Genomic DNA, 27325 nt, shown 5'->3' on the forward strand with positions numbered 1-27325 from the left:
TTCAAAAATAACTTCTACTATATGTATTCCAATGTCACTGCAAGCTGACATGGCTTAACCAGGCCTTAATGACAACCTCTCTGGATTTTGGCAAGTGATTGCAGGAATTATGCCCAATATTTCCCCACAATCTCTATAATTGCAATGGAGTGGTATACTGGCCATGCTTTGGATGTGTAGGGCAATTACACTACCTGCAAAACAGTATCAACTAGCTATACCTCTGATTTTCACTTGTATCTATTGATGTGTAAGTACACAATTCTTTTGGTCATGAATAATTTCAGAAACATCTAATATCCCTTAAAGAACAAATATCCATTTCAATTCCCTTTTTTTATAGGATGGGAATCAGGGGAGTACAAGACCCCTTGAAGTCTAAAAAAGATCATTTTCCTCTCCTCTGTGCACCATGTGTTTGTGACAGCTCCTCTCTGACATACTGTTCTTCTCCTTGGCTCATGTAAAATCATTTTAGCTTGTCTTTTTTTCCATCAGTTTATATTCCTTTCTTTCATCTCCCCATCTTCTCCCTCATGCCTCCAAGCTCACTATTTTCTTAATAAACTAAGGTAAAATAGTGCTGTCTTCCTGAATTTTGTCACGCAGCCCCTGCAATGCCCTTTTCTTCTTGTTACAGTAGATTTAACACAAGATCAGATCTGAAAGAACTCAGCCTCAGTGCAATCCCTTTAAATGATCAGTACCTGCTTATAACATCTGAATGTTAAAAAAAAACCCTTCTCCTGAGATGCTACTGGTGGTGGGGTATTTTTTACAAGAGAATCACCTAGGTAATGAAACTTGTAAGTTATATTTTGTATTCTGGCACTCTCTGGAATAAAATTCTCACACTGTACATTTATAGCTCCATACCTGTAAAAACAATGAATTGTTCTCTTTATCCTACCCTCTACCAGATGCTCTTGTTCCAGCTGCATTGTGTGTACGTTGAATCAGATCCTTACACTCATATGGACTGCTCCTTTTAAACAATATAATTCCTTGTCCGAGTGAGGTAAGTTTTAGCAAAAATAAAGATGATGCTTACTGTAGACACTAAAGTAGAGGACTGTAGCACAGTCCTGTCTCCTCTGTCTTTTTGCTTTAACCCGGGTCTCCAGCTGGCCACAAGGACTTTTGGACTCTGGGCTCTATTTTCTCATTGTGAAATGATCTCTAAGAACTATACATACGTGTTGCACGAAAAGTGGTGCAATATAACTCAGTGTAAAATCTTGATGGAAAATGTGATACTTGTTTATGAAATCTTTAAGCAATTTGGTTTTACATACTCACACTTGATTTCTTGTGGTCTTCATTCGCTCATTCTTTTATTCACACATACACACATACGTACTTGTAAGCACTAGGATGTGTGTGTCCAAGGGGACATGCAGGTTTTTCCATCCATACCTACTGTATTCATACACCAACTTAATTATTTCTGTTAAAAATCTACAGCATCAAATGGTTGAGTATTTGGGAAAAAAAAAGTCTGGAAAACTTTGCTTAACTGTCTTTCTACTGTGTAGTCTATGTCTTAAAAAATAGGTAAAAAAGTAATTAATCTGTATTTTAATATAGCATATATCTCTGCTGTAAGATCGAAGTGACTGTCGCTTCATTAGAAAAGAAGGTTAGGTGATAGCAAGCATTCTCTTGTTGATATAACTCATCAGTCATTTTGAGTATGTGATCATATTAAAAGTAAGCAGTACCAAATATGGAAGAGAAATAATCCACTCCAAGAACCTGGGGTACCATGGTAACTATTATTTCCAGAATTCAGAAGTTACAACTAAGGTTAAAAAGATGTCTATCACTAATTGTGGAAAATATCTTGTGTAGGCTAAGGAGATACATGTCCAAGAAGCCAATTGTTTAATTTTTTAACCCAGTCTTGAAAAAAATCTTCTTTCTATATACTTAAGACTAGAAAACCTTTTTACTTGTAACTGTGTTGAAATACCAACAACTTTGTACTGCAGCGTAACACTTAACAGTTTAAGGTCTAAACTTGTTAATAATGATTATTAACTAGAAAATGGCCCCTATAGCTCCATTCCTGACTTTGAAGTGTGCATAAAATACTGCTTTCTTCTACTCATTTAAATTCCTCCAGAGTGCTACAATCAAAGGAATGAATTCAATAGCCTAATGTTGGTGGTTTTATTTTGCAAAAGTTTGTAAAGCTTCAAGTGCTGGTCTATTTAAATTCGTATATAGCTCCAGAGGTAAACACATTTTTGTGTTCTGGGACTTGTATCTAATAACACTATTACTGAATGCAATGCATAGGGTCAGCTTTCTCATCTAAAACGTTGGTGATGTGAAAATCAAATCCGGAACATTTGTACCTCATGTAGCAGTACTTGGATATTCAGCAATAATTCACGAAGCAGATGTAGCTTCAATAAAAATCACTGGCAGTTTTATTGATTTTAAAGTTCAGTATGGGTCCCAGTGCTTTTGTGGGTTGAGATCTTCATTTTATTTGAAAGAAAATGTTATGATGTTCAACTCAATAAAAGTCAGTCTTTATGTTTGTGAATAATATCTAAATTATTAAACTCCCATCTGCCAGGCATCAGAAGTAAGAATTACATTAGAAGATTATGGAATTACTCATATAAATTTGATCAGTAATACTGGCTGGACCATTTCAATATTGATCCCCTTTAGGGTTTCTCTTCTTCAAGGACTGGTGTTTAGTAGCCAGATGAAGCAATTCTGGTGTCACTGCCGTTCCAGCTAGGAATTAAGTCTGGTAGAATCTCTAGGAGAATGAAGGCAAACCTACAGTGATGGATAAAGATTATGATGCGTTTATCTAGAAAGGTGAATTAATAACTTTTGTGGGTGAGATAAACCAGTTCTATGTATCAGGAAAACATACGTCTCATTCAAGCTAGTGGTTTCTCAGTATTGGATGGTCTTCTAAGGGCAGGAATTCTCTTTTAGACACAAAGAAAAGCGAGGAAAAAGATCCTTCAGGATTGCCAAGCTTTCCAGAACTCTTGCACTCACACTGAATGTCTCTACTCCTTCCTTAACTAAATAAAAAGGGCATTGCAGGGGCCACAGAACTGCTGTACACTGTACAGGAAAATCTGATAAATTAATCAAAAATATTTTCCTTCCCTTTTCCTGGAAGCTGCACTTCCTTACTTGCAAATTGTTTTCTGGATTGTGCGGTGTTCATCCCTGCTACTCAAGCATTGTTATGATAGATTTCTAAAGAGAGAACAGGACAGTAAATTAGTTATTATTTGAGGCACTAATAGTCTAACAGGGAAATGGAGATACAAAATAGAGCAAGGATTCTGTTTCATTTCATCTGAATGGACTAACCTTGGCATCCCTTCTGTTCCCCTTGGTACTTAAGTGTTTTATCCCTGACATCCAACCATATAGTCAGCAAAGATCCATTACTCACAATGCGAGTGACAATTAATTCAGCAAAACAAAATTTTCACAGGGAGGAGTCAAGCATTTTCACCTGTTTAAGGTTAGTGTGCCCCAAAGCTTTGCATACATTTACTAAAATCTAATTACTATAGTGGGGTGCAAAAGCCATAGAGATAAACTTGCACAGGAACATCTTAGTTTGCTGTAGTTTTTTTTTAACAGAGAAATTAATTGAGGGACAAATGCAGAAGATATTTTTTCCATGTTAGACATATAGCAAATTAGAACACCTGGGTTTTTTAGGTAACAATAAGTAGAGAGTAATTTATATGCTGTGGGAATCCACTTGTTTTTCAAGTACTGACCTGGGTTTTTAGAGCCAAGTAATAGTACTGAGATTAATCTCACTATACCGTTGTGCCTTACTTGGTGACTGAAGGATTATAAACTGTGGACTTGCATTAGCAGTGATTCGTTTAAGGCTAGGATGGTAATTCATGCTGGTTTGTGAAAGTGTGACTTAATATAATGACTGTGTAAAGATAAATTGTACTTGTTAAAGAAAGTGTCATTTTTGAAAGTATAACTCCTCATATTCTCTTTGAGTTTTACGTTGGTGAAGAAAAGTCATTGACAATGTAACCAATAATATAGTCTGACCTATGCTACAGACCAGGATACTTAGCAGATATTTGTAACCAGGTCTTTACAATTGCTTGTCCACTCAAAGCCCAGAAAACCAAGCATATCCTGGCTGCATCAGAAGAAATACAGCCAGCAGGTTGAGAGAGGTGATTCTGCCCCTTTAATATGTTCTTGTGAGACCCCACCTGGAGTGCCGCATCCAGCTCTGAACCCTCCAACATAAGAAGGACATAAAGCAAGTCCAGAGAAGGGCCACAAAGATGCTCAGAGGATTAGAGCACCTCACCTATGAAGGCAGGCTGAGAGAGATGGAACTATTCAGCCCAGAGAAGAGAAGGCCTGAAGATACATATTTACAGCCTCCCAGTACCTAGAGAATGCCCACAAGAGAGCCGGAGAAGGCTTTTTACAAGGGCATGTAGTGATAGGACAAGGGGAAATGGCTTTAAACTGAAAGAGAGTAGGTTTAGATTAAATACGAGGAAGAAGTTCTTTACTGTGAGGGTGGTGAGACACTGGAAACGTTTTTCCACAGAAGTTGTAGATATGCCATCCCTGGAAGTGTTCAAGGCCAGATTGGATGGGGCTTTGAGCAACCTGATCTAGTAGTTGGGGTCCCAGTCCATGGCAGGGAGGTTGGAATGAGATGATCTTTGAGGTCCCTTCCAACTCAAATCATTCTGTGATTCAATGACTTGCTATAATTGACTTTTTTACTTGTCTCCATTAATTGACAGTTGCATATTTTAAACAAAAGAGCAAATATTGTGAAATGCTGTGGTGTTTCTTGATATTTTATCTTCAGCATGAGGCCTAAGAGGAACATTGTTTCCTAGACTTTATATATCTGAGCTCTATGGGCCCCTCTCCTGAAGTCAGAATGAGCATCGGTACCTTCTCTGTAACTTTACAAAAAACGTTCACTTCTTGGATTACAGCAAGTTTCATTGTCTAAGCACAAATACTTTGTGTCATCAAATGTTCTGTTTATGCTGTACTACCAAGTACTAAATATGTCTTGAAATGAATATTCAATTTAACAATTATGTGAAAAATAGGCTAAATTCCAAGCTGAGCAATTCTTTGTTTTGTTCTGAATTTGCTGCCTGTTTCTTGTATAAGATGAATGACAGCCTTAGAAAAAATACTGTAGAGTATTTGTTCATGGTGTCTGCTCACTCTCTAAGGTATTGCAAATGTTTCTGACAATGCTGTAGTGGAGACTGACCTTTTGATATGAACAGATGGGAGAAAGAAAAACTGAGCATAATTAAAACTTAAATGTTGAAAGTTTTATCTTGCACTCTGTGCTCAAAATGACTTCCCTCTGTAGTGAGAGTTCAGCTTGAATAAACACTACACTAAAGGCTTCTTAGAAATCACAAAAATTTTGCCTTTGTTTGTCCTGTCATGCTTTAACGAGGTGACCAGGCCCGGTTTAGAAAGGGAAGTTACTAATCACCAATGTTCTTTCATACTGCTTCTTCCAGTAGTAACCCAAGAAACGAACATCTGCTCACAGAGTCATCCTGCCTGAACACTGCAAGGCAAGAATAATCACATGGCTAAGGCATCAGATGAAACTAAGTGGATAGAGATTAATAACACCTAATTTAGTTTTAAAGTTGTTGTGACACACCGGAGGTCACTCTAACTTAATTTTTCAGACATAAATTGGCAACAGTGCTTTTCTGTTTAGTCCACTATCCTATGATGATGATTCAGATGAACATCAAAATATAAAGTTCGTTTTTTAGTGATCTGGTAGAATAAAGCTCTACCTCCACATTTTTCACATTTTATGGAATTAAAGAAAGCTCCAAAACCCCAACAAACTTTTAATCCAGTGTTTAGTCTGTTTTGTAACAAGAAGTCTATTCCTATTTAGTTTATAGCTTTTTTTTTTTCTGCCAATGATACAAACAGTATTTCATTTAAAAGGTTCCATGAATAACCTTCAAGACCTAGAGACTGCTGTACATTTGTGCTTTAGAAAATAAGTTGTACTATGGGGTAACTTCCAGTAATTTCAAAAAAAATATCTTTATTACCTAAAATCTAGAATTTGAGATATTTTCATTGCATATTCAGAATATGAATTCTAAGTGAGTTTCAGGGCTGATTTTATTACCTAAATAGTGTATTACATAGAAAAGTGTGTGATCACCTTTGGTCATTGTGCAAGCAGTTAAGACTGGTCATTCCATTCAAAATCAAAGCTGTGTTGTGGTAAAGTCTTGCCTCTCTCATAACGTGTTATGGTTGAACTAAACAAGAATTTTATAAGTATCCACCAATCCCTACTAGTAAGTGGCCTTGATTTATCTGTCTCTCTACAAAATTGGAAGGCATAAAAAAAGGAAAAAATCTGTATTAGTTAGGAAATACCAACAATAGCAGCAATCTGTAGTGCAGAACTTCTGAAGACAGCTCCTAGAAGACTTTGATTCTGATGTATTTAACTGTCTTAATTAAAACTCTACAAACTAGAGAATAGAAAAATCTTCCATAATGCAGGTGATAAAAGGCAGAGGTGTATGACCCACTCTTAATAGCAGATACATGAAAGAACATAAAACATCATTCTTCCCATTTTAAGGGAAGTGAATAATTTACTTAAGCTCTTGGGGTTTTTTGGTGTTGTTTTGTTTGGTGTTGTTTTTTCTCTCTGTAGTAGAGGGAAACTTTGTGAGGAATTACTTTTTATTAAAAAGCAATTCCTTTGAATTTGCCTTTGAAAACCTGTATTTCTATGTTATGGACCACACTCTGAAAAGGAATCTCATGAGTTTGAGGCAAAAAGCAGAGCTACTTGCAGAACTACAAGCCTGAAAAGCCCAAAAGTCAGTTGCCTGTACCCTACAACATCAAGCAATAGTAGACTTGCAAAGATGGCAGTGCCACAGAAGACTCTCAATAATAGCTCTGGCAGCACTATGCTGCTGGGACAGGAATCTGAGTCTGTGTAAAGCATATATATATACACAAATAAATTCTTCCCTAACAGGAAGAGGATGCCCAAATCTCTTCTCAGAAACATGGAGAGGAATAGTACATATTTACATGATGTTTATGATTGCTTTTCTGTTTTATTTCTTATACCACAAGTATGAAATATCCACAGGGCCTTCATTCACAGACCTTTAATCAAAACATCCTTGCCAGATCCAATGGCAGTTGGGCATCAGCTTTCCCAATGTCATCCCTGTGTGCTAGGACAGTATCTCTTTATTCCTCCCAGGCTGCCTGTCACTGCCTTCCCCTTCTATATACTCTCATTCATATTTGTGTTTTGCCCTGATCTCCTTGTTCATCCATGCAGACCTTTAGGTCTTTTTTCTGACTTCCTTGCTCACCAGAGTCAACTCCTTTAGAGCTTGGAGGAGGTGATCCTTGAATAACAACCACCACCCTTAGACCCTCCTCTGCTTCAGGTCCTTGTCCTATGGGACTCTTTAGAGCAGATTCCTGAACAAGCCAAAGTCTGCTTCTGCCTGGCTGTAGTGTGTCTCCAGCAGATATCAGGGTGGCTGAAGCTCTCCTGGGAGCACCAGGACTGGAAAATGCGAGGCTGCTTCCAGATGTTTGCAGAAGGCCTCATCCACATGACTGATGAGACTGGGAGAATAGGCTTGTTCAGCCTGAAGGACGGAGCCTACAGGGTGTCTAGATTGCTGCATCCAACTGCTGAATGGGAAGGTGTAGAGAAGATGGAGCCAGGATGTCCTTGAAGCTGTATCATGAAGCAAGAAGCGGAAACAAACACAAGTGGCAACATGAGAAATTCCAATTAGCTCTAAGGGAACACCTTTTTTCTGAGACCATGCTTAAGCACTGAAACATTGTCCAAAGAAGCAATGAAATCTTCAGTTCTGGGGTTTTTCAAGACCTGACTGGACAAAGCCCTGAGCAAGCTGATCTACACAAAGCTACTTTAAGGGTAGGGTTGGACCAGGCGACCTTCAGTAGCCTGTTCCAGCATAAATCACTCTATAGCTTCTGTCTTGCTAATGCAAAGTGAAACAAAACTTTTCATCAGTCTTGAATGACTGTCTGAAGCCTCTAAGCAGTTCAAGCTGTCCCCAACAGTTTATGGGTCTTGGACTCTGCCAGGCAAGAAGATCTAAACCAGGTAAATGGAGCTCTGTCACCACCTATTGACATGCCTTCTTGTAGTTCTTGATAAATATTTGGACATACTTATAAATGACTGTGAAGAATAAGTTTGTAGGTAGAATGAGAATGCCTGAAATAAGAATATCAGCCAATTGTGCAAATAACATGCAGTCATGTCCTTGTCTGCTAGGGATGAAAATACTTTCTTGCCAGGCATACACCATGCCTGATTAAGGCTGTAACAGCAACACTTACAGGCGTATGTGGAATAGAGTTACGATATGTATAATATGTTTATGTGCATAAATATTTATATAAATGTTGGAAACCAATTCTTTTTATGTGGTTATTAAACAAACACATTGCATTAAATGCTGGCAGACCATGCAACAAGTTGAAATTTATGATGGTCTATACAAAAGGTACTTGGCACTTAGATCATCAGGTTTGGATTAATTACAGACAGAAAGAAGAAGGAGGAAGCTTTCTGTGCTAAAACTTCAATCTTAACATCAGAAAAAACCCAGTATTTTCATTATTTTCATGTCTATGAATGTGTGATTTGCTTTTCACAAAATTTGACTTTCTGATATTACTCAAATGATCTGTGTTGTATATTAGACTTACTGAGGTTTAATTGGGTTTGGCTGTGGTTTTTTTGAAGTTTGCAGCTTATTTAAAATAGTCTGGCTATTTTTTTGCTGCATTTGCTATATTTATCTTAAATAAAAACATGAGCTTGCTTTTCTCTTATATCTTACATGGCACTGTGAGCTGAATAAGTAGTATAGTGCTGTCTGTGTAGCTAAACAGGTGAAGGCACCAAACTTCATATTACATCTGGAAAAGAATTAAATAAGATCAGTAATGAATTAGCAACACAAGTATTTTTGTATCCTATCCATTAATTCCTTTGGAGATTCTTATTCCCCACTCTCCCAAAAAAATTCCATAAGAGCTTGTCTTCTGAGGTTTATGTAATTTGACTTTTTAAAAACTAACTTGCTTACAGATTTTTGTGGGTTTTGAAAACCATTAGATTTCTCTAATGCATATTTAAAGGAAAACGTGATTTGGGAAATTTGATGGTTATTACTAGCAGATAGAGGAGACATCAGAGGAAGTCATCTATAGATGTCATTAAAAATAATAAAACTAATGACACGATCAGCAAAGCTGACCAAATGCTGATGTGCCTCAGAGGGGAATAAATAAAGCCAAAAGAACTTATGAGAATAGTTCACCCAAATGAAGTAACTTGCTATAGTTACAGATGTTGGAAGGAAAAGGTCCTCCCAATAACATCTGTCTCCATTGAATGGAAAGTATTTAATAGTCTGGAGTGTGTTTAGGAGTTTGAGACCATCAGACTACCTAAAGCCACAATAAAGTCCTTAATCATTAGCTTCCAACCCATATTTAATAGAGAATTTAGCGTGTTGTTTGGAAACTCTGACCCACATTCCTTGCTTATTATTATCACATTAGATACACTGTGAGGAAAATATATCCTTTCATAAATCACTTATGTACTGTGGCTATAACTAGAATAACATCATTCATCATAATGTCATATCATCTTTTAAAAATAGTTCAGCTACTTGAGAAAACAGCAGTTTTAGTTTCGGTAAAATGGTCTTCTAAGAAATCTTTGTAAAGGGTTAAATTGTAAATGCAAATCAATGATTTAATGCCTGCAAAACGCTCACTGTGTTTTTTAATGATTACTAGAAAAGTGTCAATGTAGGCTTCTGTTGGTTTTTTGGGGTTTTTTAGTTGGTTTTTGAAAATTAAATATTTACCTTGCAGCGCTGTTGCCTGAGCTTGTATGCTTGACATGCTGCAGTGAGCTCGGAGGGCAGAGAAGAGGCAGCTTTTCTCTGTGGCACTGCACCAGTGCCCTGTGCTCAGCGCGCAGAGCTGATGAGCCGATATGCTTGTTCCTAAGGTACCTAGTAGGGCATACTGAATCAGGACTCTGACCAGCACCGCAGGAAACCCTTCTAGTATTAGTAGAGAAACTTAATTTCAGAGATGTTCCTCGTCGATTTTAAGAAAGAAAAGCAGGCCCCCCAAAGGTGTGTCATAGTACCAATAGGAACCATACCATCTTTTGCTTGACTTGCTGTTTCCAACCCCCTAAGTGTAAACAGAAGGGAAAAACGCTGGGCTTGGTGTGAAAGCTGTGCTCCTGCGTCTGTTGCTGGATATTAAGAATGAACATATTTTATTATAGGGAAACGACTAATTTATTTCCCTAGAACTACTGATGCAGTTTAATTAGAAAAAGCCTTTTGGCAAAATTTTTGCAAGATCTAGGTAGGAGGTGAACAGGTGTCATAACTTGTCATGTCTAAGCACAGTACAACTGTCTGACCCTTTCTCTTCCCGTGCCAGTTTCCGAATTCACGGCCGGCCCCAAGATAAAACTTGCTATGCTGTGGGATACGACGCTGTCCCGAGCGCTCCCCGGGCGGAGCGAGGCTCTCCCCGTCCCCGCGCGGTCCATCCCCGCGGGGCGAGGCGCTCGCCCCGCACCAGGACTCCCCCGGGCAGTCCCGCAGCGGCGAAGGGCGGGCGGCGCCGCTCCTCCCCATCCCGCCCTCCCCGCCGCCTCTCCGCCGAGCCTCGGCGGCGCCGGTAAAGCGTTAAAAGGGCGGCGCAGAGAGGAGCGGGGGGACCGGCGGGGTTCGGCCGAGCCGCTGCCATGGGGCAGAGGCGACTGAGCCCCGGGCGAGCGGAGCGGGGCAGCGCCGCCGAGGGGGCGACGGGCGGCGGCGGCAGAGGGCGTCTGGCCGAGTCCTGGCGCCGGCTCAGCTCCCGGCGTGGCTCCTCCAAGCGCGGAGGACCCTCCTCGCCCGCGCCGCCGGTGAGTGACCGCGACCGCGGCTCCTCCATTCGCGCACCCGGTGACTTCGTTGCCGGGTGGTGGTGATGTGAAGAGACCTGTTGCTCTTTGGGAGGAGGAATCGGCTCTCCCGTGCGCTGAGCCCGACTTTGTAGTTGTAACAGGTGCGAGGACCCACTTCGGCTCTCTTCGTGTGCTCCCCGGGGAGCAGCAGCTCGGCTGCCGCCGCTGCGGCCGGGGCCACACGGAACGAAGCCAGAGTGGCTGGGAAGTAGCTGCTTGAGACTCGAGCTCGCCTTGTGCAGCCGAGGGGACAGTGGTAGCAATCGTAAGCTAAGGATTTGAAGGCAGGTAGGCTGAAAGGATGCTCTTGTGAACCAAAGGTTTTCATCTTGGGCAGGTGTCTCCTTCTAGGTGTATCTGCCTGCAGCCACCTAGGTGGTATGAGCCAAGAATCTGAGGTGGATAGGCAAACATTTTAAAGGAGTTGCATGCCACAGCATAGATTACATGTCAGGAAAATGAGCATCCTGGCCAGACACACATGGAAATTGAGAGAACAAATAGAGCATTCAAGTAGAAGGAGTGACATTTATTAGAGTGCTTGACAGTCTGTCTCCTTGGGATCAGAACCCTAGTGCTAGGTGCTGAACAAACACATACAAACACAAATTTTGGATGAACTGCTCACTGTTCAAGGACAATCTCAGTCCTCGAGTGCTTAGAAACAATATTGTGTATTCCTATCTAAAGCAGACTCTCTGAGCTCTGGAGCGATACACCTTATTCAACGGATCAAATGTATAATTTCAAAAATGAACACTGATTTATAAGCTTTCGACCTGGGGGTAAGATGACCACAGGTTGAACGTCAACTGGGGAAATAATATAAGGGTGAAGAGACCTACGGTAGAAAGGATGCCATGGCAACAAGAAAGCATCAGAGAAAGTAACAATATTATCTCATGGAAGGGGAAGAGGAGGAGTATTGCATTCATCTGTACCACACCATAGATTAAAATACTGTAATTTATGGTGGGGTTTGGGGATAGCTTTTCTAGAATACACAAACTTCCTTTTGCAATGGATGCCTTAAATTTAGTTCCCAGGTAAGGGTTAGATCACCAGAACTCATCAGAAAAAGGCACAATGCAGTCAAGGGTTGTTTCTGTTTGGCTGATTGGTTTGTTTGTGGGGCTTTTTTTTTAGTTTTGGCTTATTGGTCTTGTTTGTTTCGTGAGGCTTGTTGAGTTTCTCTTGTTCTAAACCGAATTGTTCTTGTGGCTTACAGCTGAGATGAATTCTTACTCTATCTAGAACCCTGAATGAGATTCAGGTTGCAAGTGTTTGGCCAGAATTGAAAGTTTATATTAATCTTTGATTAATCTTTGCTTTTCCAGAATCTTTCTGAAAGGATGAGCAACTTTTTCCTGTTTTCTTCTCGAAAGCAATACTATTGTGGTGTTTCTGTGTTAATGGATTTGGATTGCACTGAAACCACTGAAACCACCTCCATAAATTGCAGGACAGATGAGAATGACTGATTCTGAATTTTTTGGTTTGTTTGTTCATTTGGTTCTTTTTAATTTGTGCCAGGTTTTTGGAAAACACTTTTTATTGTTGTGAATGGGTAGTTGCCAGTTTGTGTTTTCTTCATTTATACATTGCTTTTTTTTTTTTTTAAATGAGAGCATAGGATATCTGTAATCGCATTCTATCACTAATTCACTTACAATCATTTTCCAAAGTGCTGAAGAATTGAACAATATTTGAAGTGGAAAAGAGCAAACTTTTTCTAGGTCACACATTTAGCCGGCTCTAAGCAATCTCTAACTTTATGGCTGTTATTTTTGTTTAGAATGACCCTGAGAATGACATTTTGAGTAAAGGCATTGCATATTGAAGGAATAAAGCACAGTTATAAATTAAGGCTTAGCAATTAAGTTTTTTCTACTGTTTTCCTCTCTCCATCATCTGCTTGTGGATCTATGGTAAGGGAAAGCTGAGTGGAAGCCCTTGATCAAACTGATGAAAGTTTTGCCATTGAAAACAACAGATCACATTTTTGATCATGCTAAAATTCTGCCCATGAAGAGGAATGTCTGGATACTTTCCACCAAGATCTTGAGTTTTATTTGTATTTATGGCCTCTGAGTTATGTGAAATTTTCAACCCATTTGAAACAGGGGCTGCACAGTGTTCTAGTTCATTAAAGGGGCAATAAATGGCTGCTCTGCTGTACAGTTTCTGATCACAGCAACTTTTTTTTTTCTTTTTTGTTCAAAGATAATAGAGATAATTGCTCTTGCACTGAAAATTTCCCCAGGATATTTACAGTAGCTCAGATACAAAATGACAAGTGAGAAATGTATGAACACATGAAATTAAACTTTATTTTGCTGTGACATCAGTGAAATTACAGCTGTGAACCAGGTCATTGGTCCTGTTCTGTAGACTGAAAATCAGATGGGCTGAGTACAAAAGATTGATGAGGAGACCCTTATGGAAGAACTGAGCTATGTGTATGTCACTGAGGAACAGTATATGTACAGTTTTAATCCAGTGAGTGAAGAGCTGGATTTCAAAGTGACTTGTCATGGGCCAGATTAGAGGTCCTTGATGAAAATATAGCTTGACCTCTGAGTTTCACATCTGTGAATTTAAGAAATCAGCTACCATTTTCTCTTTCTCACTTATTGTGGCAAAAGCATCTTTGTCAGGAGGCTAGCAAGCCTGGTGAGGAGGCTGTTAAACTAGGGAGAGAGATTATAGCCCTGAGTTACATGAGACAATGCTGGGGCAAGGACAGAAAGTGCAAGTACAGAGTGTGGGGAACAAGGCAGAGCTTGAGAATATTAAAATAAGAAAACAGTATGCCCACCTCCAGGGTGTGTGCCCCTCTGCACACTGCCTGGGAGATGAGCAGGAGGGATAAGAGCTCAGCTTTTGGTCAGAGCTGCAGCATTGCTGGGAAACCTATGGTGTGCTGGGGCACTGCTGTGATTGATGGAGATGAGGAGACCTTCAGGAGAGGTTAACAGGCTAAAGGAGGAATGGGGCTGCCCTCCATGTGAAAGAGCAGCTCAGATGTGTGGGGCTCAGGTCTATGTAGAGCTTGTCGGTCAGGGTCAGAGGAGAGTTTGCTAAGTGTGACTCTGTGCTGGGATATGTTACAGATCACTGACCAGGGTAAGGAAGCAGATGGAGTTTTTCTGAACAACCGGACGAAGGCTGTGTGTCACAGACTCCCATCCTCACTAAAAATTTTTCCACATCAGAACATCAGCCATCCAGGAGATTGCTGGAGTTTGTCAAGGAAAACTTTTTGTTAACAAATGGTCCTCCAGTCCTTGAGCAGCACACTGTGACCTGTGATTGTGCATCCCCCTCACTAACACTTCCCCTGCTGCAGGCTGCACTGTGATCTGAGAAACGATCTGAGAAATGCTGACCATAGACAGGCTGACTTGTTTGCTCATTCAAGCTATTACACGATATTTTTTTTCCCCAAGGAAATAACTGTATTTGTCTTTTCTGCTGGAAAGCAGAAACAATGTTCTTATAACAAACTCTTGCTGCAGTTTGAGATGAAGATAAAGTGGTGCAGGTGCTGTACTTGTTGATGATGAGTAGGAGCAGTATGCAGGCTCCTCTCCTAAGAAGAGTTTGTCCTGCAACCAAGGAATCGATGCAGCACACCACAGCTTGAAGGCACAGTCCAGCACAGCGCAGGCCAGGGCATACTCAGGTTAGCTGGTATGTGGATCACTGACTCTTGATTTGCAATGGTTTCCATGTCAGGATCACTACAGATGAAGTAGGTGATACAGTGACAGCAGACACAGATAAGGCAGATCCTCATCACCCTCTGTGTTGTCACCAACAAGGTCCACCAGGCTTCTGCACTCAGTGACTTGGCCAGAGGAGGAGAGAAGCTACTAGCCAGGATTGATGGTCAAGTCAGGGATCATGCAGGAGTACTCAACATCCACACATGTTCCCTTGACCTGTTCAGGCAGCACCCCATGGTCCTGAGGGGATGGCTGATGTCCTTGTACAATCATCAGCCTTGTTCGCATCAGCTCTCCAAGGCTGAGAAGATCAGGGAGAACCCCAGCAACTGAAGAAAGGCTTCTTCAAAAAAGGGCAAAAGCCACTCTGAGGAACACAGGCCAGCCAGCAGGCCATCTGCCTGAGGTATAATAAAGGAGTGACTTGAGACCTCCTGGATCCCATGTCGCAGAATCACAGAATATGCTGAATTGGAAGGGACCCATGAGGATCATAGAATCCAACCCTCCCCAAGAGTCACACTATGTGCCCGAGAGTACTGTCCAAAAGCTTCTTTAACTCTCTCAGGCTTGGCGCTCTGACCACTTCCCTGGGGAGCCTCTTCCAGTGCCTAACCACCCTCTGGGTGTTGGTCTAATGTCCAACCCAGACCTCCCTTGACACAACTTCAGGCCATTCTCTCAGGCCCTGTCACTTGTCACCAGAGAGAAGAGATCAGTGCCTGCTCCTCCTCTTCCTCTCACAAGGAAGTTGTAGACTGCAATGAGATTTCCTCTCCGTCTCCTCCAGGCTGAACATACCAAATGATCTTATAAGGCTTCCCCTCAAGGCCTTTTACCATCCTCACGGCCCTCCTTTGGACACTCTCTAGTAGCTTAATATGTTTCTTACATTGTGGTGCCCAAAACTGCCACAATATTCAAGGCAAGGCTGCCGCGGAGCAGAACGGGACAATCACCTGCCTTGGCTGGCTGGGGATGCTTTGTCTGATGCCCCCCCGGACATGGTTGGCTCTCCTGGCTGCCAGGGCACTGCTAACTCATATTCTACTTTCCATTCACCAGGACCTCCAGGTCCCTTTCTGTGGCACTGCTTTCCAGCATCTCATTCCCAGTCTGTACGAACATCCAGGGTTGCCCCATCTTAAGTGCAGAATCTGGCCCTTCCTCTTGTTGAACTTCCTATGGTTGGTGATTGTCCAGTCCTCTAATTTGTTGAAGTCTCTCTGCACGGCCTGCTTGCCTTTGAGTGAGTCAACAGCTCTTCCCAGTTTTGTATCTTCTGCCAACTTGCTTGGTATCCCTGCCAGTTCTGCATCCAAATAGTTTATGAAGATGCTGAAGTGCTCAGGGCCTAAGATGGAGCCCTGCAGAACCTCACTAGTGACAGGTCACCAGTCTGATGTTACCCCAGTCACTATCATCCTCTGTGCTTGACCTGTGAGCCAATTGCTCACCCACCATATGATGTGTTTATCCAGCTGTCTGCTGGACATTTTGTCCAGAAGAATACTGTGTGAAACACAGTATCCTTTCAGCCTTACTGATATCCAAAAGGATTACATCAACTGTTTTTCCTTGATCAACTAGGTGGGTTACCTTGTTATAAAAGGAAATCAGATTTGATAAGCAGGACTTTCCTCTCATGAAGCCATGCTGGCTTTATCTTTCAGGCTGCATTGTCTTTCAGATGTTTTTCAATACCTCCCAGAATAATCTTTTCCATGATTTTACCAGGCACTGAAGTGAGACTGACAGGCCTGTAGTTTCCAGGGTCCTCCTTCTTGAAAACTTGGACAATGCTTGTCAGCTTCCAGTCAGCTGGGACCTCTGGATTCTCTGAATTTCCAAGATCACTCATCACTGAGAGAGGTTTTGCGATGACATCAGGCAGCTCTTTGAGGATTCTGGGATGAATCCCATCAGGCCCCATAGATGTGTAGGGATCCATCTGGAGCAGCAGATCCTGCACAATTTCAGGGTTGACTGGGAGTTGATCATTCTCACAGTCATGGTCCTCCAGCTCAGGGCAATGAGACCCCCTTGGTCTGTCATCTGTGTTAAAGACAGAGGCAAAGAAAGTTTTAAACACTTCTGCCTTGTCTCTGTCCCTGTTTGGGAGGTGATCATCCTCATCCTGTAACAGTGCTGATATTTTTATACTACCTATTGCCATTAATATATTTAAAATAACTCTTTTTGTTGTTCCCCACATTACTGACTAGCTACAACTCCAGCTGAGCTTTGGCCACACAAATTTTCTCCCTGCAGTGGCAAGGAGCAATTCTGTATTCTTCCCATGTCACTTGACCTTACTTCCACTGGGCATAAACCTTCCTTTTTTTGCCTTATCTCCAAGAGAAGATCTCTGCTCAGCCAAGCTGGCCTTCTGCCTCAGCTGCTTGACTTCCAACATTTGGGAATTGCCTGCTCCTGTGCTCGTAGGAGGTGATGTTTGAAAAGTGACCAGCACTGATGGACCCTGGCAACTGCAAAAACATTTTTCCAGAAGACCTTACTTACTAAATCCCTGAGCTCTCCTCATGTTCAGAGTTGAGGTTTTGGTGGCACCTTTCCTCCTGTCAACAGAGATTTTAAAGTTGATCACTTCATGGTCACTGTGGCCAAGACAGCCATCAGTCTCCACTTTACTCACAAGATCCCCTCTGCTGACAAGCAGCAGATCAAGAAGGGCATCTTTCTGAGTCGGCTCCCTTAAGACCCGTTCCATAAAGTTGTCATCCAGGCTTTTTAGGAATCTTTTGGCCCAGGTTGAACCAACCATGTGATGCTCCCAGTTAACTTCTGGAAAGTTGAAGTCCCCCATGAGGACAAGGACAGTTAACTTGGAAGCGTCCCTTAGTTCCTCAAAGAATAATTTGTTAGCATTATTGTCCTGGGAGGGATGGGAGGTCTATAGCAGACTCCCACAGTATATGTGCATTACTTGTTTGCCCCTTGATTCTTACTCAGCTGTGCCATTGCCACCTGTGAGCTCCAAACATTCTACCCCTTCTATAATATACAATGCCACTTCTCCACTTCTTCTGCCCTGGCTATCCCTCCTGAAGAACCTGTAACTGTCCAGCAGGGCAGTCCAGTCACAGAACTCACCCTACCAGGTACCACTTATGCTAATGATGTCAAATCTCTGGGCCAAAGTTTCAAGCTCCTTTTGTTTGTTCCTGGTGCTGTGTGCATTGATGTAGAAGCATTTCAGGTGTGGTACATTGTAGCCAATACCTGGTGAAGCAGATTGAGGGATCCCATTGGTGCTTGTTTCTTCAAATTTTGGCACTCTATCCCATCACTCATTACTGGTGAGCCTGATTGTGTCCCTTTTTCCCTTCCAAGGTAGTTCAAAGCTCTGCCAATGAGCCCCACCAGCTCCTGCTCTAGAACTCTTTTTCCCCTCTGAGATAGGTGTGTCCTGTCAGGTGTCAGCAGATCAGGTCTTGAGTAGGTCATCCCATGGTCGACAAATCCAAATTTTTTCCACTTCACCAACCTCAGAGGCACACAGTCATCTGATTCCTATCAATATTATTCCTTATTATGGGAAGAGCTGAGAAAATCACTACCTGTGTTCCTGATTCCTCTACCAATCATGCCAGGGCCTTGAAGTCTCTTTGATCGCCCTTGGACTTCTCTTTGTTATTTTGCTGCATGTGATGTCTGGGCATGTGAGGGAGTAAACAATGACAAAGAGCAAGGAATTGCCAAGGGTCTGTCATGCCTGACCCACCCTACTGCTCTTTGTGACAAAATCATGGGAACAAGAGGAGAACAGCAGATGTCACCTACCTCCATTCTAGCCAGGCTTTTGTACCTGGGCTATTACATTACAGTCAGAGAGGGATGACATGCTGGTGAGTGAGGGCCATTTGGTGGAGCCAGGGTAGGGGACAGAGGAGTGGGCTCTCTCTAGCCTTGGAGTTTTCACACCTTGGCTGGGTGAAGCCCTAAACAGCCTGATCTGCCCTTTGCAGCTGAACCTGCTCTTGGCAGCAGCTGGGACTGGAGAGCTCCTCAAGTCCTTGCCAACCTGAGTTACGTAGTGATTATGTAAATCAACGTTAGAAGGTCCTCTGAGAGTTAATTTACAAGATACACACTAGCACAGCTGGTAACTTGTCTATATGGTTTTCTTGAAAATCTTAGAAGTGTACCTACATTGGTTATCAGATGCGGAAATGCACTTCTTAAGAAAAAAAATGGTAGTTCTAGCCCAGGGCAAGGACTGGTAAAATAATCTATTAAAATTATAAAAGGGAAAGTAACACTTTGCCTGGCTGATCTCCCTGCTGCACTGGGGAGAGGATGCACCCCTCCCTGTTGCAGCCTCCCTGTCCAGGCCGAGCTCCTCGCTGCCTCCTCCAGCTAGAGGATTCAGCTAGAGGATTTAGCTTGCAGGAGGTAGCTAAAGCAGGTATCCATTATGTGAATGCAATGCTTTTCTGATGGTTTCATTGCTCAGAAAGCTTAGCAACAAAGGATCTAATAAGCCTGGAAACCAGAAATCTCTGTCAGTGTTGTGACTGGGAGGTGAGCCAAGGGCTTGGGCAAAGTAAGCCTACAAGAGGTGCTTGCACAGGTTGCAGGTCAGATGTTATGCTTCTGGACTACTCACATCATCAGATGAGTTGTAGTAAATTTTACTCCTGATCTGATTTTACTATTTTTGATGGAAATATTTATTTTTATTGCTATTTTTTTTAAAGTTCTTGGTAGCAGAAGGGAGCATAACTAATTCAGTGCGTGAACACAAATTGTATGACAAATTGTACATTTTGTTTAGCTTTTATTTTAGACAGCTGCTTTCTTTTCTTAATTTTTGCACTTATAAAACGGGCTTTTAAAATATTAAATAGTATATAGCAGAATGTTTTCTTGATTTTTTAAAATTTGTTTCTGTGTGCTGTGGATGAGCAACACTTTTTTTTTTGGCTGCTTATTTGGATGCATTAATAACAAAACTAGAAACAATGACTAGTTATGCTTGAGTTTAAATGCAGTTTCTTGAACATAAACATGATGTTGCTTTTTTTAAGAACCTCTCCTGAACGTATTGCCTAGTGTCTCCCTGCAGCGGGCCTCCAGTAAGGAAACCTGTAAAGAAACTTCTTGTAGTAGACAAGTTCTATATATTTGTCTAAACAGCTGATCTTGAGTTTGTGCTTTTAGTGGTGGGGAAAAAAATGTGTAATCTGTGCATTACTACTTTGGTGTATGTGTGGACTAGCCTGTTAAGTAGTGCAACAGCTGGATTTTTAAAGGGTAATAATTCATTATGATTCTAGGGATCATGTTTTTATCAGAACTGAAATTATTTAAGCTGATGTCTGTTAAAATTCTTGTGACGATGTTCTCTATGGTGTGGATTGAGTACTGTCTGATGCTGGATAAATGTTCATAATCCCCTGTTATTGGTATGAAGTGACTTTGAAATTGCTAAATTTTGTGCTGAAGGGAAAGATTCAGATTTTAGATTTAAAGAATTCCAGAAAACACTTATATAAGGCAACCCTCAGAAATCCCTTCCAAGCTAAATTATTCTATGACTGTATGTATCAAGAGTAGTACTCTGTACCTGGTAAAGCAGAGTGTATCATAACTGACTGCAGTCATATGAGATACAAGTCAGTGCAGAGATATGATTTTTAGCACAGAAGATGAGGAAAATAGGAAAAAAAAATCCCAAACCAAATGATGAGGGGGAAATGAATTCCCATCAAAATAATAAAACAAAGCAGTAGTTCAACTTCCACAATTCTCATCCACTTGTCTCCCCTGAAAATACACCAGGGACTATTATATTGAAGATGTAGTGTCTAAGAAAATACCAAGGACTGAAGTTGCCTTGCTCTTTCTTCCTTTCTTGTGGAGATAATAATCATCAATTATTAATGTAGAGCCTATTCTGTATTTTAAATGAAAGTACATGTATTTCAAAAAAAGTTGGAGGTTTAATAATTAGCATGATAGAGTCAAACTCCATGGGCAGAATTAAAAAATTATTCATAATGGGGGATTTCCAACTTCATCTCATTTGCTTCTTTGAGGCCTGATGATGTTTAAGTGGTGGTTGGCCTCCCTTTTGATTAAAAGATTTATTTCAAACTGAATATCCAGAATCAATAGACATCTTTTAAATACTGAGCTCTTCCAGTTGTGTGCTGTGAATGAACTGTGAGACTGAAAGTTGTAGATGTAGAGGTGCTGTTGTTCCCGACCACACCACAAAAAGCCAAAACAAGCCTCTGAAGGCTTGCTTTTCTATAGGATATTTTATCTATTATTTATAAGACATGTTATCTATTCTGTGCACTTGCTCAGGTCTTGCCTGAAAATACTGGATTTAATTGAAAAGAGAAATATTTTAAAATTACAAACAATAATTTAGGAGCAAAACAAAAAAGAAAGAAAGAAAAAAAAGAGAAAAAAACAGTGTGTGGGAAGATGAGAAATCCATCGACCTGTGATGAGGAGCATGAAAACTCGTATCTACATCAGGAGACACATTTCCCTTTCACAATCTGGTTGGTTTTGGGGGTTTTTGTGTGTGTGTTTGTTTTTTGTTAGGGTTTTTTTGCTATTATTTTTTTTAACTGTAGGAAGCAGCTACTGTGAGGCATGCGTGCAGGCTTTTGGAATTCATCTGAAGCTTATAGGATGTTTTATTCATCTCAGCATAATACAGACAAGTACTTCTTAAGCTATTGGAGGTGTATATTGGTTAAGAAAACAGGAGAACATTTTAACTTGCATTATTTAGTCTAACACTGGCTGGGGAGTGATATAAATGTTCTACTATAACATATTTTCTGTGTTTGTAGCTGAAAGCAACTCTTTTCAGGCATATATTTATTACTTCTGATGAAGCAGCATTTCAACAGTTCTGTCTCATTTCAAAATGATAAGAAAAAGAGTCTTATTCTTTTCTGGTACATGTAGCATTTTTTTTCTGGTATTCTTATGTTCTTTTTGCTTTTAGATAACATAACTGCTTTAATGACATGAAGAAAGTGTTGTATAAAGAGTATTCAATATAGGCGATCTCCTGTTGCAACTTTTTGAAGTTTGCCATGAAGCTGACTTGTTATAAAACCCTGTGAATCACAGGGACTGCAGAGGTACAAGGAGAAAAAAATAATATTTTGTCTAAATAAACAAGAAAATGAAAACTTTCTGCTTCTTCTTGCCAGATATTGAGTGCTTGCTCTCTAGAAAGATAGTCTATTAAGAAAAAGCCTCTGATGGTAATGTTCTAATTTATTACAGCTATTTATTCTGTCTTTATTTCTTATTATTTCCTCTGAATGATAATAGAATCATAGGTCATAGAATATACTACTTTGGAATGGACACATCTGGCTCATAAAGTCCAATTCCTGGCCCTGTGTAGGACACCCCAAGAAACACACCATGTGCCTTGTCCAAACACTTCTGGAACTCGGATAATCTTGATGCTGTGACCATTTCCCTGGGGAGCTTATTTCAGCATTCAGCCACCCTCTGAGTGAAAACCCTTTTCCTGATATTCAACCTAAACCTCCTCTGATTGAGCTTCATGCCATTTCATCAGGTCCTGTCACTGGTCATGAGAGTAAAGAGATCAGTGTCTGCCCCTCTGCTTTGCCTCATGAGGATGTTGAAGACCACAGTGAAGTTTCCTCTCAGTCTCCTCTTCTCCAGGCTGAACAAAACAAGCAACCTCAGCTGCTCCTTATGTGGCTTCTCCTCCAGACCTTTCACCATCCTCATGGCTTTACTTTGGCTTAATAACTTTCTTGTATCGTGGTGCCCAAAACTGCCAAAATATTCAAGGCAAGGCTGCACCACTGCAGAGCAGAGCAGGATAATCACCTCCTTTGACTGGCTGGCGATGCTTTGCCTGATTCCCCCCAGGACGCGGTTGGCCCTCCTGGCTGCCAGGGCACTGCTGACTCATATTAAACTTTCCATCCACCAGGACCTCCAGGTCTCTCTCTGTAGCACTGCTTTCCAGCATCTCTTTCCCCAGTCTATACATACAAGGGTTGCTCCATCCCAGGTACAGAATCTGGCATATTCTCTTGTTAGACTTCATCCAGTTGATGATTGCTCATCTCTCTAATTTGTCAAGGTCTCTCTGCAGGGCTTCTTCATGATTTTATCAGGCACTGAAGTGAGACTGACAGGCCTGCGGTTTCAAGTGTCCTCCTTCTTGCCCTTCTTGAAAACTGGGGCAATATTCACCAGCTTCCAGTTAGCTGGGACCTCTCCAGGTTCCCAAGACCACTCAAAAATCATTGAGAGAGGTTGTACAATGACATCAGCCAGCTTTTTGAGGATTCTGGGATGAATCTCATCAGGCCCCATAGATTTGTAGGGATCCAGCTGAGTAATTTAAAAGTAGCGTAATTTAAAAGTAAACCTAAGCAGAATTTAATCTGGAATGTTGAAATTACTTTGTTGTTGGAAAAGCTGAAACAGGCTAGAATATGTTTCACTATTAAAGAATTCACAGACATCAGAAGTTCTCAACAGTCAGTTGTGGGCTAGGTGATTTCACTAGTGGTCCCTCAAGAGAATAGGATACAAGAAAAGGAAATGTGTGCAACTGGATGACTTAGAATTTCCAAAAGGTCTGGTGGGAAGCTTTGCATCTCAAAAAGTTGCCATGGGGAATGACTAAGGCTGTAGTAATATCAGAAGTTGTGAAAGAAACTTGGAGACAAGTGGAATTTACTGAGGCAACAAGGCAGACAAGTGAGAAAGATTTTAATAAGCTTAGCAGTGAAAGTAGGTGCAGTGAAATTCACCTCACAGTATGAGCCTATTTGTTCTCCCATTTAGTTATCAAAATTGTGACAGGGCTGGATTTGATTCAATGTAACTGTTTTGGAGACAACAACCTGTTGATTTTAGATATGCATTTTGATTTTAAAAAAGTATTTCCTTAATGTTTAGGTATTAGGGTTAGTTTAAAAGCTAATATTAAAAGGTATATATGAATCCTTTACATTGACAAAGGAAGAACACAGATATGTATGTATGAAAACAAAATTTAATCAGAATTCAAGCTTTCAGCCCATGTGGACAAGGACTACAAAGGCCCAAACTCATTCCTGACACAATGCATGTGAAATTGGTGGGACATGCTCTGATGCTGAGCATATAAAACACTTAAATATAAGAAAGTGAAAATCTAGGGATACTAGAAAGTTTTTAAGAGTTCATTAAATTAATTCACAGAAGCCATTAAGAAGGCAAGCTCCTTAGTTATGATTGTTCAAATCAGTAGATTTGACAACCTTACTAAAACTCCCTAGTGATTATGTCTCTGTGGTACTGAGAGGACTTTAGAGATGCCCTGTTTCACACAGTTGCATCAATTGTGTAATGATGCAAGTAGAGCAATAATGATTTATTCCTCTGTCAGTGTTGGAGTGTGACTTTACAGATGCCATTTCACATTCCAAGTGGGGTGGCATTACTCAGACTGTGGAACAGCTACACTGCTTACAGCTGCTGAAAATCTAAGCTGAGTAATTAAGAAAATGCAAAATACAATAGGTGATTGCAATGCACAACGTTCTTACATGATGGTGCAGATGAAAGCGGTTTCATTAGCTGAGATACAGTGCTGTTGATAACATGAGTTTTCTGCAGTACTTAACAGGGGATGTTTTCCTTACTGTTATGAACAAGATGCTTCTTTTCTACAGAGTTGCTCTTTTGGATTTTGTTTCCATACAGGCACAGCTTAATCATTGCAGACCAAATAAACAATGGCTATGAGATATAAACTAAGCATAAGTTGCTACTGCATCTCTATTATCTACCTACTGCTGCATTTCAGTTTTGTTGAGGTGCCTCAATGAGAAAGCCAATAATAAAGTGGCAACTGTACAAAAATGCCTGTTAAAGAAGTTTGCCTCAGCTATTTCTTCTATTTTTTGAAAGGGAATGAGAATAACAGCCAACAACTTCACTGCTGCATACTTTGGAGGGGTTCTAATTCTAAGAGGAAATTAGAAGTCTTCAAAGATTCCTATGTGTGATAACTTAATTTGACTTAAGAAAACATGCAGTTCACCAGGCTTCTGTAGATTGCTTTTTGCACTCACCAAAATTTTCTGATACTTCTCCTTCCTCCTCATAAGCACCTCTTTTTTTCTTCAGTTGTGGGACTGTCTGAACGTCCCACAGTCCAGTCTCCCTTTTTTAGGAATTAATTGTGTTTAAAGATGTCAGATTTTTCTTAGAACTCATTATTTTTTCTGTTTGTGCCTTCCCCAGACTGTCCTCTTTGCATGTGTTAACTGTTCTATTCTTTCCTTCAGAGACTTTCTGCAACACTGGCACTACCATCTTTATGCATATTTTTCTCTTCCCACTCCAATTTATATATTTTAAAATATATATATGTAGGTATGTATGTAGATATCTGTATAAAGAATTTTTGAAAGCTGAGTCATAAGGATGTGTTCATATTATGCTATTTTTGAAGAATAAGCAGAAGTGCTATTATACTGAAAAGCATTGATGGGCTCATCCCACTTTTTAATTTGGTTTCATATCTATAGACAAGTACAGGATGCTTAAAGCAATGATTCTTTACCACGACTGACACAGTATCTCCTACCCACTAATTTTTTTTTTGGCTCCCACAGCTTTTCCTCCTTTGTTTCATCTTCTTAGAAGCAGCAGTGTAGTTAATATGATGGCCAAACTGCTACCTGGCTCTTTCTGAGTCAGACAAGTTGAGGTGTGGGCAGGAGCTTAGGGTTGTCTGACTCCACCTGCCAGAGTTGAAAGGACTAGTGAGAATATCTGGTACTATTCTGAGTAGTCAGGGGCCTATGACATAAAAAAGCCATTTTATTTTGAAAGTGAAGGCAAGGCTTAACAAAGGTGCCTGTCCAAATATGTGTTGTGTCTGGCTTTTTCTTCTTTCTTTTATTTATTTATCTTTTTAGTTTGAGGCAAATGTTAAAAGATGTCATGGCAAATTTGTGTAAGGTCATTTCCTAATCCATTTCCAGCTACTTATTTGGTATTATAACAGGACAGTGAAGTGATTCTCATGTCTGGCCAGAAACTGAGATTAGTCTCAGGTGGAAGTAGTCTCATAGGTCATATTATTTAATGTCATGATTTTGAGGATAATCTTTAGTTTTATGTTGAACATCTCAGATCTATTCCCTTTGCATAAAGGTTAAAATATTTTTAATTTCCTAGTGGCAGTGACTCTAAAAAAATGAAATCCTACAGTCCTATAAGAGTGTTTTACTTCACTTAATACTATGGCACTAGAAAGCTATAGCTGATTGTGCCTCCTGGCTTATGACCTCGCCGAATGTGCTGTTATCACAGGCAGCAAGGGAGATCATAGTTTACTGCTAGCTTGTTTATTGTGATGGGTGTTCTACTAACAGCTGCATATCTCAGTGCAGAATGTATTCTAATGGAAAAAACACTTCAAGTCAAATTAAGAAAATTGAGGATATTTTATTGTTCCAGTAATCTGATAGATGATATGCCTATACCTTTGTAATCAGATCCAAAATACTGGGAGTAGGGTCTCAGATTCATTGTGTGAAAATCTGTAAGCGTTTTCTTAATTTCATTATTATTACTAATGCCAGAACTTCAACTCCTGTAATTACCGGGCCTCTGGATCTTGATGTTCCCTGTAATTAGATATCAATGTTTTGCTGTCAGATAGAAAGGAGATGATAAAGCTTAAATTTTATGAAGTAAATTAGCTGTTAAAATGTTGATTCTGTGGGAATCAACTGTTGTACTATTAGTGTGATAGTTGTGTATTCATGCACACATAAAATTGTTTTTAAGGGCTGGTAATAGGCACGCAGTTGATTCAGTGCATAATGAAGGGGATATGAAAAGTATAGCCAACATGTAGTGACTGAGCACTGTAAGCAAGTCATCCACTTGCCTCCACCTGCCTTTGTTCAATGGAATTTGTTGATTTTTCATGGTTTCTTCTAGATATCCCACAGCTATTGTTCCAAACGTACTGTTGGGCATTCAGAGATCCAGTATATCTGAGATACAGATAAGGAATCTAGCACATGCATGGTTGATCTGATATATCTGGAAAACAAGTGTTTTCAAAAGTGGCTTGTGCATGTGTGGTACATTTGACACCTGATGCACTTGGAGTGCTCCAGGCTTTCATGCAGGAGGCACAGCACATCGTCTGTTTTATTCTTGAAAACTCACAGTTCAGAAAGAACCTTTTCTTCATTCCCAAATTTTAAGAATACACCCTAAAACTCTTGGAGGGCTAATGTGATATGGAAGAAATAGGACATTTAAAAAGCCTCTTCCAAAAAGAAAATTTTTTTACAAGTTGTAACAATGTAGGCAAACTGCTCTTTTGATTTCTTAAACACTGGCTCTGAGAGATAATGCTTACATTCTTAATTTCTGATAAAGTTCAAGACAAACAACATTCACAATTACTTTTAGAAATGTTTCTGTGCTGATGACCATTTGCTTTTTC

At 40.4% G+C, this 27325-nt stretch overlaps 1 protein-coding gene across 5 annotated transcripts in view; it reads left to right on the plus strand.

Annotated features, from left to right (window-relative positions):
- LOC135407823 (transient receptor potential cation channel subfamily M member 3) overlaps positions 1-27325 on the plus strand; it is a 413117-nt gene that overhangs the window by 16690 nt on the left and 369102 nt on the right. For 2 of the 5 annotated variants that reach the window (XM_064643198.1, XM_064643195.1), the window contains exon 1: positions 10846-11041. The exons of 1 other annotated variant lie outside the window; for it this stretch is intronic. In XM_064643198.1, coding sequence (XP_064499268.1) covers positions 10880-11041 — 162 coding nt within the window. In that variant the 5' untranslated portion in view covers positions 10846-10879. Of the gene's footprint in view, positions 1-10844; positions 11042-27325 lie in introns of those variants that run through there. 2 more of the 5 variants (XM_064643194.1, XM_064643200.1) reach the window with 2 other exon arrangements.

Source organism: Pseudopipra pipra, chromosome Z (genome assembly GCF_036250125.1).
Source record: "Pseudopipra pipra isolate bDixPip1 chromosome Z, bDixPip1.hap1, whole genome shotgun sequence".
NCBI classification, from domain to species: Eukaryota; Metazoa; Chordata; class Aves; order Passeriformes; family Pipridae; genus Pseudopipra; species Pseudopipra pipra.